Here is a 16,120-nt window from a genome sequence, read left to right as displayed (position 1 = left end):
ATGAGATGGATAAAAGTCTATAAAATAATTTTGAAAATCTGTCAGACCCGTTGTGTTTTGAATTTTAATTTTCTTACGAATCTGATCATGGTATTCGTAGTGTTGAGCTACCATCTCCTTTAGATTCTTATCGTTTATCTTCTGCTGACTGCATGCAATCCACTGGGCCCAAGATGTCTATGAGCTCGGGGAAGGGACTTGGGAACATAAATTTTAACACAACAGAAAAAGCGCCATCGGCATTATTTGGCATGGTCGAAGCTACCTGATGAATATCGAAGAAAACTATCTGTCGGTGAAGACATACCGGAACTTGACCGCAGTGCTACTACCCTACTACACTTGACGTTCACATTTAGTAGATGCATTCCTCTAACTAACTAATCAAAATATCATGAAAAAAAATGTTTAAATCACGCAAATCCCTTAACAATAAAATCAGCATGAAACTGTGATTCTCGAAATAATTACACGGATTTTTTTTTACTAAGTGTAAAAATTGTGAAATGTTTGAAATGTCGTAACTTTTTTGTTTATTAGTTTACCATCACTAAATTTTTATGGTAGATAGCTAATATAATGGACCGTTACGTTCGTAAAATATTCCTTCGTTTTGCGATATTTGAGTTTTTGTGACAAAAATGATATTTTTTAACGCTAAAAAAACTTTTTTACGGTGTACATTTTCTTAAGAATCGCCATTTAGCTGTCTAACTTGGCTGAAAAAATCATAACAATCGAACATTTCGTTTTCGCTGTGCAGTTTTTTAATATTTTTGAATCATTTTCACATACACCTTTTTGAAAAGTTATATGTGACACAATATGAAAATTTGATATCGAAAAATGACGATTTAGATGAAATTGAAAAACTGGGCAAAGTTTCAGATATTTTCGAAATGGTTGCTCAGGATCGACTGGCATGTCTTCGTGGAATGCCTCTAGTGTGTTTGTTTATCAGCCGATGACTGCTATTACTGCTCATATTGCTAGCGTATGGTTATTCGGTCTGATTGTAATAGCGCTCGGTTTTGTCTCACACACTTAGAGGGCAGTATGCAACTGATTGCCGCCATCCATTAAGTTGAGGTTATCGACTTTTACTTTTTACTTTTACTTTCGGATAGTTTATTAATTAGTAATTGAAACAGATTTTACGACCGTGATTGAAATGAATGAATAGCATGTCTTGGAACGGTGGTTTCCATACTACTAACAAAGCCGTCCACAAACAGGACGTTAGGCAAGACGATTCACGCTTCGATTGTTGTGCTGCTTAATAGATGGTCTCCATGCCTCCCTTTTATATTCTCAATCGAGTTGAAAACCATAATTGGGGGATAGCGAAGTTGGATTTTTCTCACAATCCGTACGTTAAACCTAACTTCGGAAGGGGTGCGCTGTTTTCATACCGCGAAGCGTTATTCAGCGCAACACTTCCGAAGTTAGGTTTAACGTACGGATTGTCAAAAAAATTCAACTTCGCTAGCACCCAATTTCGGGTTTCAACTGGATTGAGTATACTTGTTCGCGCCCTAGCGAACGGCTTTCAATCTGTTGATTTTCAATTACCTTTCGATCATCTACTCCCTCATACTTTGAGTAGAACTGACTGATAAGCCGATTAACAAATAACTAAATTACTAAAAAAATCGGGTGGGCGGCAATATAGGCTTTTTGGAAGGATTGGGTCTGTTCAGATTACTTTGGATAAGTTCCAGGCGGAGAGGGAGAGGAAGTAGCTAAACCGGCGACACTACGTCACTCACAACCTAGTCGCCGGAGGGGAAACCAACTGAACAGCGGATCCCAAAATAATAACCACCAAGATTCAACTAAGGACTGTATCGAGAATAAGTTATCAACATTATTTTATTCGAATAAAATCGGATGGATTTTAAAAATTTATTAGAATTTGTTCAGCAATATATGTTCATTATGTCTGTGAAGTTTTATTAAAAAATATAATACTGAATAAATATCGCACTATTCCAACATTTATTCAAGCATTTTTCTTCCTGGTCACTTCCTGGTTAAATCGTCATAAAATTGCCTCGTTTTATAAAATGATTACATTCTGGTCCAAATTCCGGTCACTTGATTTTAATTTTCTTCCTTTCTCTACATGTTAGCCAACGTGTAGTATTCCGCAAGCTTGTTGACCATGAATTTTTACCTTTGGGGGTGGATAGCGAAACGCTTGGTCAGATTATCCATCTCGATGCCCTTCTTACGGAGCCATGTGTCCAAAACTCGAATCTCAATATCACTTTCAATTTGCGATACGTCGGAAACAACAAATTTTCAACAAACAAACAAATTCCGATTTGAAACTTAAATATGAATACATCGAATGCAGGGCCAATACCTTCATGAGCTTCAGAGTAGTAACACTTTGAAAGTGGATAACTTATTTTCGATACAGTCCTTACATGCTAATGGTTAATTGGATTATTTTGAGTTCAAAATATTTAAGATAACTTGCCAGCTAGCTAGTGGTGGAGGTTGACATGCTGTTCCCTCCGGCCTTAATATTGGAGAGCCTTCCAATATTGGGCAAATGCAACCCATCAGTTCCTAATCAGAGAACTCTCCATGGAAAGGCAAGCATAGCTCTAGTGGAAAGTAAAGCTATGGAAGTCATTGAGGAAGGAAATTTAAAAAAAAAATCCTTTGGTGATTGCTAGCTTTGACTCGTTAACTTACTCAAGTAGCACACTTCAATCTGATTTGGCTGCATCAACTCATATATTCTTTGATACATAAGTTTGTGTGCTACTTGACTCCTTACCCTAGTCTAATTTAATATCAATTGAAAATCATAACCAATTTTTCGAGAAGCACACCAACATGTCAACCAAATTCCTGCTTGTGTAGGAATTCAAGATACTCATAACATAATTCCAAAAAACCCTATTCTTATTTCTTTATCCGTTTTTATTGTAATGTCAATTATAAGACACAATCCGTCGGGGACAGTTGACGAATGCCATCGTTTAAGCCGCTTATGATTCACAATGAAGCTTCACCGGATTATTCCTCTCGGTTAAGCATTTCTATTTCACAATGCCCCGCATTTCATAAATTGCCTTTGTCAGCCCGGAAGCGGTTCAACTCGACTTCCCGCTCCTCACGATGCTATTCGTAGATTAAATCATAACGTCACGTCAATGCTTATAGATTCGCGCCCACCCACGGGAAACGGAAATGATATGGATGAACCGTCAGTACGAAGGACGTGAACCACGCCACCTCGGACCAAAGACTCAGCGAAAAGTGGTGCTACGTGCAGAAGAGAACGAAATGAAGCTCCAGCAAAATTCAGTGTAGTGGATCATAAAGAACAATAAATATTACTCAAGATGCCATGCAGGCTAGCCATGGGAAAGGGGAAAGTGCATGGTTACCAAGAAAAATGAGCTGTATAGATACTAAATTCAATTACAGTAAGTGAAGTCGAACGCCAGTCGTCGGGAAGTGAAGAACGAGTGCCACAATGATGACAGGCAAATTCGAAAGATGCCAAGAAGGAAAGTTCCATTGCCGGGATCGGATGCTACTGAAGCTGAGAAGATACGACGAGTGATGTGGCAGTGAAAACTTTTTTTCATTGTGAAATATGTGCCATGAGAGATTGTGATAAATTCAACTTCTAGCGGAAAATGTAGAAGAGGGAAAATATTTTGTGATGACATCGTCGTACTGCTTGCATCATCAATGTAACAATGTCGCTTTCGCGACTATTGTCTTTCTGCTCACGACGATGATAGGTAAGTACGCGATGAGCTCTTGATCGTTTCATCATAATTTAACTCAATCATAACCGCCGTGATAGTGAGAAACGTTGTTTGTGTTTTACCATTGGGATGAGGAAGTGGGAATGACCTGATATATATTTCCATCAGCTGTGCAAGATCGTCGTTTTCCCATCAGAGTAGTATGATTATTCCTGATTTATTTTTGTGCATACATTCAATCTAATTTAGCATACATTTCATCAATATTACTTTGTCCTTCTTAAGGTTTACTAAGTAGTGAGGAAATCGAAAAATCAAAGACACTTCAACGAAAAACCTTTACTATATATTTGGTCTGAGTGCAGCTTTGGTAAAGAACTTCCAAAAGTATTATCGACCTTTTCTCAAGGAAATTTTATCAGTAATCTGCCGTAATCTGGAAAAGTGAAGTTTTAACCATTTTCCGAAAATGGTGTTAACGAGTAGTACTCATCGTGCTATTTAACAGACAAATGGAAAACTAGTATGTTGTATAATTTGGCGCATACGTCACTTTTTCAAATTATGGCAGTAATGTATTTGCGTAGAAGTAACTTAACGTAGACTAGCTGTATGCATCCGGAGTTGCCCGGAATTGCCTGTTTGATTCGCAATTTATGTTACAATCGGTCAACAGGATAATTGTGTGTTTTTTATTGATACTTCATCATTTGAAAACAGGCAGTTTTTAAAAACATTTATTCAGTAATTTTTGTTATATTCTAGAAAAGGGGGAAAACTGTTCACTCGGTATTCTTATTTTCTACAAATACTATTTCGGGAAAACTTTATGGTGTAGAGGATTGCTAGCCTTCTTCTTCTTTGGCATTACATCCCCCACTGGGATATTGCCGCTTCGCAACTGAGCACTTCCACAGTGCGAGCTGCGAAGTTTCTAAGCCAAGTAATTATTTCTGCATTCGTATATCATGAGGCTAACACGATGAAACTTTTATGCCCAGGGAAGTGGCGATTCCCAATCCGAAAATTGCCTAGACCGGCACAAGGAATCGAGCACAGCCACCCTCAGCATGGTCTTGCTTTGTAGCCGCGCATCTAACCCGGCTAAGGAGGTTCCCTTGTAATGCTTGTAATCAGGACCGGATTTAGCCGGAAGGGGGCCCCGGGGCCGACGGTATGTGGGGGCCCCAAAATGTACAAAAAAGGTTGGTTTTGGTACATAAAATTTGTGATGGCCCGGGGCCATGCCCCCCCCCCCCCCGGCCACCCCATAAATCCGGCCCTGCTTGTAATGTTATGTTATTTGTAGAGGGCAATTAGTATTCGGGGAATTGTACAATCTCAAATTACCATGCATGAACTGAGATATAAGGAATTAAAATTATGCGTAACGTCCATTATACCTAACGAACATTATGTCTAATTATGATGCTTAACATACTTAGGCATAATCTCGCACTCTACACCACTCACACACCTCTCCCTTTTTCCAATGACCTACCACGCCTTATATAATCGTCTTCTAAGCATATCTAATATGCGTTCCGAAATTGGAAAAATCTGTCAAGGGGCTCAGAAGATATACTGAAGTGTTCGATAACTCTTAAACAATACGCCTCCCCCACATCCTCCCCTTCTTCAATGACCCTTCCATCACCACTAAAATCGTTTCCTTAGATCAGGGAAAAAATATCAAATTTGATTGATTTCGGTCTCAGGGGCTCAGAAGTTACACTGAATTGATCGATGGCTAAACAATAAGACCTCCCCGCACACCCACCATCTTTCCAACGACTCCCCCTCCCCAGGACTATAATCACCTCCCTAGGACAAAGAATATGTATTCCAAATTTGGTTAATGGGTTCAGAAGTTATGCTGGCACTAAGAGTATGCGATAACACACTTTTTCCTAACGAAACGAAACGAAATTTAAAATGCCTATGTTGATTCGAAACGAAACGAAATATAGATTTACTTTCGAGAATTCGAAACGATACGAAATCAGGGTCTATTTCATTCGAAATTTTCCGAAACGAAACTTTAATTTTTTTTCCGCGGAATTTTTATTAAATTGGTTTTACATTATGTATGTAATTTCAATTTCACTTTTCAAAGTCAAATAACTGCTTTGCAACCAATTGAGTTATAATAAGAGAAGAAGTACAGTCTGTGATAAATCGCCTCGTTCCCGTTTATATACCATTGGCATTAAGGCAATACCCCAGCATTTGTGCCGCTTTCAATGCAAAACATCGTGGAACGTGTGTCCCCGATTCTGATCAATCTATTCAGTTTTATATTAGTAAGTATATAAAAATATAGAAATGGTGTGATTTTTCGTTTAAAACCTTATTTCACTTAAGAATTATGTGATTATGCTTCATATTGACTTATCAGCGTGATTGTATGGTATTGAGCCAACTCGAATTAGAAAATGAATGCATAGAATTTATTTGTTATCCAGTGGGATACTCCGCCGTGCGTATACGCGGATAAAGAATTGGTAATAGCTTACATTTGCTCACTAGAAGACTCCTGTGAACCTTTATAAAATGCACACAAATATGTATATTTTTTACGGCAGCAGTTTGCCAGATATGAAATATTTTTTTCTTTCTCATTCCAAAAGTTGTATCAAAAGGCTATCATTCCTTCCATATTCAAACTTTTTGTAGGAGACTTGGCCCATAGTCTTATATACAATCAGCTCGACGAACTGAGCTATTGTCTGTTTGTCCTTGTATATGTTTTGTGCATACGAGGAATGCAAAAATTGTTTTTACTTGTAAAATTGTTTAATTGTATTGTAATTTACCCGAATAGGCAATTGACCCGAATGTATCAAATGGTTTTGATACCAAATGACTTAAAAATGCATGAAACGTCCCGATCTGATGGTATCTCAGATTTTTTTTTTTAAATCGATTTTTCTCTTAGAACATTTTTGGGACTTGGAAATTTTTTCAGGCGATGAAATTGTTTTTTCTTCTAATTGTAACACCGGATGATACGCAATCGTTTAAAAAAAAAACCCTATGCAAAATATGAGCTAAATCGGACATGATTTAGGGGTGCTCAAAATTAATCAAAACTTTTTTTTTTACAATCCAAGATTTCCCATTACCAGTATTTATTTGAACTTTAGAAGAGAAAGCACTCGCACTGTTTATTATTATTATTTTTCATAAAATGGAGGATAGTATATACGATATTCTGTTTGTTGGGGAATATTTACCATTGTTTCTCAAGTAATCTAATTTGCCGTCGTAAGTCGTAAGTTCATGTTTCATTTGCCAGCTGAGAAAAAAACTGCTAAACAAAGTGCGCAAATAACAACATAAGCATTGATAGCTGTATGAAAAGGAAAACAAATTAATCAAGTGATTGGTAATAGGGAAATTGGTAAAGTTCCGCAATGACGTAAATCGTGTTTCTACATTATCAGTTTCTTGATTTTACACGGTGTGTTTTGAATTCATGCGGTACCGCGTAATAATAACCGCGTAAAAATAAACCTCAGTGTAATAAACATTGCTTAGCAATCTGATAATTTTCTCCGTAAATCTGATCTCAAAAGTTTTCAAAGTAACAAAAAATTCAAAATTTTGATAGCAAGATTTTGAGCACCCCTAAATCATGTCCGATGGAGCTCAAATTTTGCATAGGGGCATATTTTAGGGCTAAGGAAATGTTTGCGTAACGTCCGGTTTTTAAATTCGATGAAAAATTGTTTTCGCCATAAGATTTTTTTTCGAAGTCCCAAAACAGTCGATTTTTTTCAAAAAAATAATTCTCAAAGTTTCATGCATTTTGAGTCCTTTAGCATCAAAAAGAGAGAGAGAAAAAAATGAGAAAACAGAACTGTGCAATAAAAATCCTATTCGACTGAATGCTGATGTCATATTAGAAATTTGGAGACAGTACTCGTCGATAGCAAATCCTTCCGCACGCGATGGCATATGAGCAAGTCAAACCACATTCCTTTTGCCAGTGGAGATATATCAGCCTCCACACTGATATTCTTCCCTCCCCCTTCATACGGGAGCTTGGCAGAAGGAAGGTCGTGCGATATGTGCCATCACGAATATTGCCCTCCGCTCGCTTTCAAATCGACTTCTATAAAAACATTCTTCATGCCTGCCGTATCCTAACGGAACTATCAATTCTATACTTTCGCCTCTAATGCTATCATGAACATGTACGTCCAAGTTTGGAAGATGATATTAGCATTTCCATATCATTAGAAAAAAATTGTTTGATTAATTTTGAGCATCCCTAAATCATGTTAGATTGAGCTCAAATGTTAGATTGAGCATGGGGTCATATTTTGGGGTAATGAAACTTGTGAGGAATGTCGTTGAAATTCTAAAATGTCATTTTCATTGGCACCCTACGAGTACGCAACGTTGAAGCGTGACGTCGGAGCTTGTAGGAACCAGAGCTATGTTGGACGCTCCTTCCGTGATGTCAACTCACCATTTTGAAACCCGAATAAGTACTTATTCCATCTTAATTCGCATTTCTCCGTAATAAAGCACACGGAAATTTGGATCTAAAAAAATGCAAAAAAAATGTAATAGGCAACTTTTTCAACTATTTTTATCGTGATAGTTTTCCACTTCCATCATATTACAGAAGAAGTCATTTACTGGACTAATTCGTGTTATAGAAAGAGAATTTATGGTATACGTTGTTAGACATAATAGACGTCACTAAAGAATAGCCTAAGCGCTAAGCCATAGGCAGAGTTATGCTCTCATGCAAATCCGCATTATGCAGACAAAGATCTACCTTGATCAAAACGCTTTGGCCTAATAGTAGCTTTTACTTTAGATACGGTAAGGCGCGTACCCCAAAAGAATCTATGACAAAAGGTTGAAAGACAAAAGGTCGAAAGGACAAAAGGCCGAAAGACAAAAGGTCGAAAAGACAAAATGTCGAAAGGACAAAAGGTCGAAAAGACAAAAGGTCGAAAGGGACAAAAGGTCGAAAGGACAAATGGTGGAAAGGCACAAAAGGTCGAAAAGGACAAAAGGTCGACAGGACAAAAGGTCGAAAGGGACAAAAGGTCGATCAAGAACAAGTTAGGTGTATTCCGAAATAATTTATAAAATGCATTTCACTTCAAGTAGAAATAACATACTTGTTGGAAGTTGCCAACAGATAGGGTAGTTTCCGAAATAATAACCCCGAAATGAAACGACCGGCGCGTAGAGTTTACGTTTGGAGGGATTATTATTTTTCTGAAAGGTCATACAAATAGGTTTGTATGTCAATAACCGATTGATAGTTGCATGTACACTTCAATAATTCAATTTAATCTATGCTCTGTGCCAATACATGAAAATGTTTAGACTTACGTTTAGTCCCGTTTTAGCGTATTTGTCCAGTCTGTCGCAATATAGTCTAGAATTGAATCTCGCGTAACTCGTCCAGCTCAACTATTCGTACTACTATTCCGTACTATAACATATTAGGGCATATAGGTATTGCATGTAATTCCTTAGATTTAGTTAGAATTACCTGTTTACGTCGTAGGTTCAGGACGTGAATTAGGTTAAGAATAGTGTACTGTTAACTCACTGGTGCTCCTAGCTAATATAATTTACTTAAGACAGATTCAATATAATATAAGTAATAAGTTTTTACCTTTTATATAATTTAAGCCCTCGAATTCACGATGTATATAATAAAAAGATTGCTATCGCAGAAATTCACTTGTGCGGTTAAACGTGCATGTATAGTTCATAATCTATCGTTTGCCTTTTTCTCGATCTTTCTTATCTCCTTACTGACTAAACAAACTCACCGATGTCCTCGAGTAGGCTGTCATCGTATTACATTCTAACTCGTTCCGATACCTACCGATGACTCTGGTGAGGGGTATTTGCGTCGGTTTGTTGTAGATACCGCAATGATAGAGGCGCGCTGGCGTGAGTTCGCCAAAACTCCCCCCAGGTACGATGGCCTCCTGGCCAGCTTACTCCTTTTCGCGCCGTACGTCTAAGATGGCTAACTTGGCTACAGGACGCTCGTAGATTCCAGTTGATGTTCTTACGGTAGCTGAACGGGGTTGACCATCACGTCCTGGATGTGTGCAGATAACCCTGCCTTTTGGCCAACAGTTTCTAGGTAATTTGAAGTCCACGATCACCACTACATCATCTTCCTCTATTGGTTTCGTATCGATAAACCACTTTGTGCGGCGGGTTATTTCCGGCAGATAATCTCGGATCCACCGTTTCCAGAACTGGTTAGCTTGAACCTGAGACAGCCGCCAACACTGTCGAAGTGCTGTACCACCGTCGTCGAGAATGCTAATTGGTTTTGAACCATTGGAGGACCCAAGCAAGAAATTGTTGGGGGTTGAGGCAGGAGCTGAGTGGTCGTCTATAGCAACATGCGTTAGCGGGCGGGAGTTGCCAGTATTCTCCACCTCAGTCAACAGGTTTCGTAAAACTTCATCTGATAACTTGCTCCCCGGTAAGACTTCCATCAAATTATTTTTTACGCAGCCGATCAATCGCTCCCAGCTGGCGTGAGGTGAAGCTGGTGGTATGAAATTCCAGCTGGTTTCTGCGTCGATAAACTCCTTCATTAGTTCATTCTGGTTCACCAAATGCTCCGCTTCCTTGATCTCTCTGTTCGCTCCGATAAAATTTGTACCTCGGTCGCTATAAAAGGCCCTCGGCTTTCCTCTCCGCGAAATAAAGTTTCGCAGAGCCATTACGCACGAACCGGTGGTGAGGGAGTGGACAACTTCAATGTGTATCGCGCGTACAGTGAGGCAAGTTGCTAACATTCCCCACCGTTTCTCAGATCGGCGGCCGACAACTATTTCGTATGGCCCGAAAAAAACAACACCGGTATGGGTAAAGGGGCGTGTGAAGGCGTCCAGTCGGGCAGTGGGTAGGTCGGCCATCATTGGAACGTGAGGAGTGGCCCGAATGTTTTTGCAGCGTTGACAGTCGTTACGTATTTTGTTGTAAACCATACGAAGTTTTGGAACACTGTACTTCTGGCGGATCTCATTGATAATGATCTCATTGTTTTGGTGGTGGTATTTTCGGTGGAAGTGCACGATAATTAATTTAGTGGTAGGGTGGTCACGGGGAAGAATTATGGGGTGCTTTGCATCTTCGGTTACGTAGTCACAATTGGCGATACGGCCACGCATTCGGAGAACACCGTTTTGGTCCAGCCATGGTGTTTTTTGGTGCAATGAGCTTGTTGTAGGTATAGGTGTCCTAGACAACTCTTGTTTCTGCAACGATCTTTGGAGAAGAGCTATCTCATCCGGATAGCCCTCGAGTTGAGCCTGGCGCAGTAAGTATGATTCGGAGGAACCTATCTCGCGGCTGGAAAGAAGTCCGCTTATGATAGGATGTTTTAAGCTCTTCAACTTACAGTTACTGGGAAATCTTTGTACGAAAGCTACAACTCTGATCAACCGATTCCAACAGGAGAATTCATTTACTCGTACTACAGGATCAGGTGCGGTGAAATGCGACATTACACTTGGACGAAGCTCCAAGTCAGCAGTGTTTGGATCTTTCAACCAGAGCGGCCAAGAATTCTCTGTCAGATAGAGGAATTTTGGCCCATTGAACCACCGTGCTTGAGGCTTCAAATCCGGCAGACCTTTCCATTTCGTGCCTTCATCAGCCACATTGAAGTTGGTGGGAACATATCTCCATTCGTTCATCTCAGTTGTGTCGAGAATCTCGCTAACGCAGAACGCCACAAATTGCGAATATCGTCTGTGATCAGATTTGATCCAGTGTAATACGTCTTGCGAGTCCGTCCAGTACACTCGACGAGAAATCTGGATTGAGATTGCGGCAGAAATGGACCGAGATAGTCGAGATCCAATCAACGCTGCTTGAAGTTCCAATCTAGGAATTGAAAGGAACTTTAGTGGTGCCACTCTGGTTTTCGCAGCAACTAAACTACATTGCACAATATTGTCTTCACTGAAACGCAAGTAGCAAGCAGCAGCCATTCCGCACTCACTAGCGTCTACAAACGTGTGCAGCTGGACGTCTTGAATGTTCGCTGTGCGGCAACTATGATAGCACCGAGGAATGCTTATTTGTTCAACTTGTGGAAGAACCTGCAACCAAGTCTGACATTTTTCGAACAAAACATCGTCAATTGTATCATCCCAGCCAATCCCAGTGCGCCAGACGTCTTGAAGAAGAGTTTTGAGGTACATGAGGAACATAGAAATTAACCCAAGCGGAACGAACATGGACATGAGGATTCGCAGCATTTCTCTTTTCGTTGGATGTTGCAGGCCTTCTAGCAGTGCTCGACCGTAGCGGGTCCACCCTACCTTATAGGTGAAGGTATCTGAATCGGTGCACCACCACATTCCCAGTACTTTCTCAGTGGATATCTCTGGAGAAAGATCCAGATTTTTCTCCTTCGTTGGAACTTCTTGTAATGCTTGTACGACTTTCTTTGAATTGCTGATCCAATTGCGGATCTCGAATCCGCCTTGCTTGTGCACTAGTTTAACTTGTTCAGCTAGTTGAATAGCTTCTTCTTCTGTTGCAACGCTGACGAGCATATCATCCACGTAGTGGCGTTTCTGTATTACTTCGGCGGCTGTTGGATAATCTCTACTGAAGCGTTCAGCGTTTAAATTCTTTACAAACTGAGCGCTGCTTGGAGAGCAGCAGGCACCAAACGTCATTACTTGAAGCAAGTATACGGACAGATTTCCATCTTGATCATACCACAGAAAGCGTTGGCATTGCTGATCCTCTGGGCACATGAGAATTTGCAGAAACATCTCACGCACATCTCCGGTTAGAGCTACCCTGCATTCGCGGAACTGCACCAGTATGTCGAATAGTACGCAGAGCTGATCGGGACCTTTAAGCAAAGCTGAGTTTAACGAAACTCCGTGAGAAGTAGCTGCAGCATTCCACACCATGCATATTTTCCCAAGCTGGTTAACATTTGTGACAGGAAATATTGGTAGATACCACACCTTCAGGAAGGTTTGATTCAGTTCTTCCTTGCTCATTCTTCTGGCATATCCCTTCGAGACCAAATCGACGACTTTTTGGTAAAGTGAATCTGCTAGTTCTGGATGTTTTCCATTCTTCTTTTGAGACACTGTAATCGACGAAAAGCCATTCCGTAACTATCTCGTAAGCGGACATTGTCATGGCGCCATAGGAGGCAAATCTCGTAGCGGCCTTCCTTGAGTACGGTTCGGGATTCAAGCAGAAATTGTGATCGCTCATCTTCAGTGGATAACAGAGTTTTTTTTGACTGTGCTATTCCCAAGCTGTCTACGGCAAAATACTCCTTCATAGCCTTCTGTAGATCCTCGTCCTTCGTTGAATCGCAAGCACATACATGAAAAACTGAGGGCTCGTTGTTCTCAGCGTTCACTTGATTTACTCCTCCGCAGACGGTCCATCCCAATCTTGTCTTGACGGCAATAGGTTGATGCTGAGCTCCTTCACGACATTTCTGCACTAAGGTGAGATGTTGATCCTTCATTCCTATTAGAATCCTTGGTCGAACGTATTGATAGGAATTGATCGGCAGACCCTTGAAGTGCGGATAAAGATCACATAATTCTTGAAAATCGAGTGTCTGTTGTGGAAGAAGCAGTTCTGCTACAGTTCGCACACCGTACATGGTATATTTCACAGCGCTGTTGTGCTTTGCAGACACCTGAAGTTTGACGCTTCTTGACCCTTCTTCTCGACGCTTGGTTCCTCCTGTCCAATGAAGACATAACGGCATGGTGTCTCCTTCCAACTGCAACTCATCCGCTAATGAGCTATCCAACAGTGTAAGCTCCGACCCGTCATCTAGGAAAGCGAAAGTATGGATCGAACGATGTTTCCCATGCAACACTATTGGTAAATAGCGAAATAACACCTCACTGGAAGACACTTGGTGGGTGTGGCATTCGTGGTCAGCTGAATTTGGAGCCGTTGTTGAAGCTGCATCTTGCCGCTGTAGCGACGAAGGTTTGAAAGTGTCGCTAGCAGTGCTATCTATCGGCGTTGACACTGCCTTATTTTCGTTGTGCAACAGTTCGTGATGCTTCAGCTCACAGCCATTTTTCCCGCATAGTTTCGCTTGACATAATCCCCTATGTTGACGAAGACATCGGCGGCACAAGCTTAGATCTCGCACGGTTGCCCAGCGAGAATCGCGCGAAAATTCCAGGAAACGCCTGCATTTTGCAATCGACTTGCAGCTTCCTTTGCATACTTGGCAGCTTTTAATTACATTTTTCGCGTTTGCTGACGACGCTGTTGAACGATTAACTGAAGAAGTTTCTTCAGAGTGGGTATTGATGAATGAGCTTCCCTTTTTTACCGCATGTATTTCGCTACGTGCTGGTTTGGATTCAGCAACAATGTTCGGAATGGTGATGGCGCTGGCTGCCTCCGCTAGAGAGTACAGCCAGTTACTGAAGGATGGGAGATTGACCACCGGAAGGGATCGCCTGTATTGCGCCCAGCTCAACTTCATGGATGGCGGAAGCTTGTGGACGAGTTGGTGTAGGAATGTTATGTTGTAAAAGTATTCCTCTAATCCACATGCGTCTACTGTTGCGCAGAAGTTTTCAACACTAACGGCGAAGTCCACGAGTGTCTCTAGTTTGTCCTCCCTCAGCGCAGGGAAAGCATTTATTTTCGACATCATAGAATGCACAATTACCTCTGGTTGCCCGAACAACATTTTAAGTGTAGACATAACTCCGTTGACGTTTGACGGGTGTAGTAATCTGCTTCTTACAGCTTCATACGCTCGACCCTTTAGACTTCGTTGCAAACGAACGTTGTTCTCCTCGTTTGTGAATCCACACATAGCTGTTGTGCTGTTGAACGTGGAGATAAACAGAGGCCATTCCTCCGGGTTTCCGGAGAATATTGGTAACTCCTTTGTGATGGCTTGTCGTGCGGCAAGCTGTTTTCGAGTTATCATGCATGGATCATCTTCTTCCTCTTGTTCGTTGACACCACTACAGCGCACAGTAGACGAAAAGGGTTGATTCTGTTGGTGACCCTGTTGTCGGCTGGAGTTGACTGCGAACCGCTGGTATGCTGGAACTGACATATTCTGCGAAACACGATGCCTCGGATCTCGCCCTGATACATGGGGAATTGAGTTACCTCGTGGTGAATGCAACGATGGAGCGAACCCAAATGCACCTGCCTGATCATCGGAATTAGAGAATGATGCCGCCAGAACTTGACGTAGAGGTTCTGATGTTGCAGACGGTTGTAGCTGACATGCATTCAGAGCATGATTAAGTGATCCGATGGCAGACTGTCTGCTAGCGTTTGGTAAATTCACATGATATGATAACATTGATTCCGGTGCTAAAAATGGATCTGGAGGGTTTGGCTCTAGTAGCGATGAACGATTGCTTCCATTCCTCACAATAGCTGGGTTCTCGAGATAGATTTTTGACGAACGCCTGTTAGGATTGGCTCGTTCGTCAGGTTCGACGAGCTTTGAACGATGTACACTTGCAGCTGCTACCCACTTCTCCGTTCTGCTCGTGGAATCTTCTTTGCACGATCCGTTTTCACTAATTGCTTGTTCCAGCAACTGGTATTTCTGTTCCAGGAACTCTTTTTCCTTCTTCGCGTCTTCTGCGGCAATTGCCCGTTGCTGTTCGGATTCACGGCGCTCGATGTTCCGCAATTCTTCCAGCTTCTTCAATTGTAGCTTGGCAAGAGCCTGAGATGAACGAGTCGACGCAATAGACGGAACTTTTGAAACACTTATGGACGGTTGTCTGCTTTTGCTCACAACCCATTGACGCGAAGTTATGAACTCTTCACTCGGCTGGTTCAATTCTTGCACTGCTAAAGAATGTGGTGTTGTGCTCATCTTCTCCAACTGAATCTGCTGATGTTCTGCCGGTTCTTGCAACGGCTTTGGTTTGAGGGACTGCTTTTCACCGCCACCCCGAGAATCGTTTGCAGTTGGACTAGTTTCCTGAACGCCTTTTGCTGTTTCGCATTTGGAACAACTCCAAGAAAAATCCTTAATCTGCTGCGTAACTCCCACGCATTGAAAATGGTTCCACATCAAACAAACGTCACACCGTACCATCTCGTCCGAATCCTCTTCACTGCACCATTGGCAAATATGCCCGGAATGAGATTTTTCAGGACCACCCGTGACCACCACTTGCACACCACTATTTGCACTTTTCTTCCCACCAGCCACATTGACCGTCTTTTCCGACCGCTTCGACCGTAGATTGCGACTCGACATGACTACGTTTTCCGTATATAAACGAAAATAATAATTTGTTGGAAGTTGCCAACAGATAGGGTAGTTTCCGAAATAATAACCCCGAAATGAAACGACCGGCGCGTAGAGTTTA

At 41.3% G+C, this 16,120-nt stretch overlaps 1 protein-coding gene across 5 annotated transcripts in view; it reads left to right on the top strand.

The window, feature by feature from the left end:
• Positions 1-16,120, top strand: part of LOC134219910 (uncharacterized) — a 123,305-nt gene that overhangs the window by 67,761 nt on the left and 39,424 nt on the right. For 3 of the 5 annotated variants that reach the window (XM_062698808.1, XM_062698809.1, XM_062698810.1), the window contains exon 2: positions 3,181-3,770. In XM_062698808.1, coding sequence (XP_062554792.1) covers positions 3,689-3,770 — 82 coding nt within the window. In that variant the 5' untranslated portion in view covers positions 3,181-3,688. The remainder of the gene's footprint in view (positions 1-3,180; positions 3,771-16,120) is intronic. The other 2 variants (XM_062698811.1, XM_062698812.1) reach the window with 1 other exon arrangement.

The sequence above is a fragment of the Armigeres subalbatus genome, chromosome 3 (genome assembly GCF_024139115.2).
Source record: "Armigeres subalbatus isolate Guangzhou_Male chromosome 3, GZ_Asu_2, whole genome shotgun sequence".
NCBI classification, from domain to species: domain Eukaryota; kingdom Metazoa; phylum Arthropoda; class Insecta; order Diptera; family Culicidae; genus Armigeres; species Armigeres subalbatus.
Note: the sequence above shows the minus strand (reverse complement) of the source record. Positions and strands in the feature narration are given on the sequence as shown.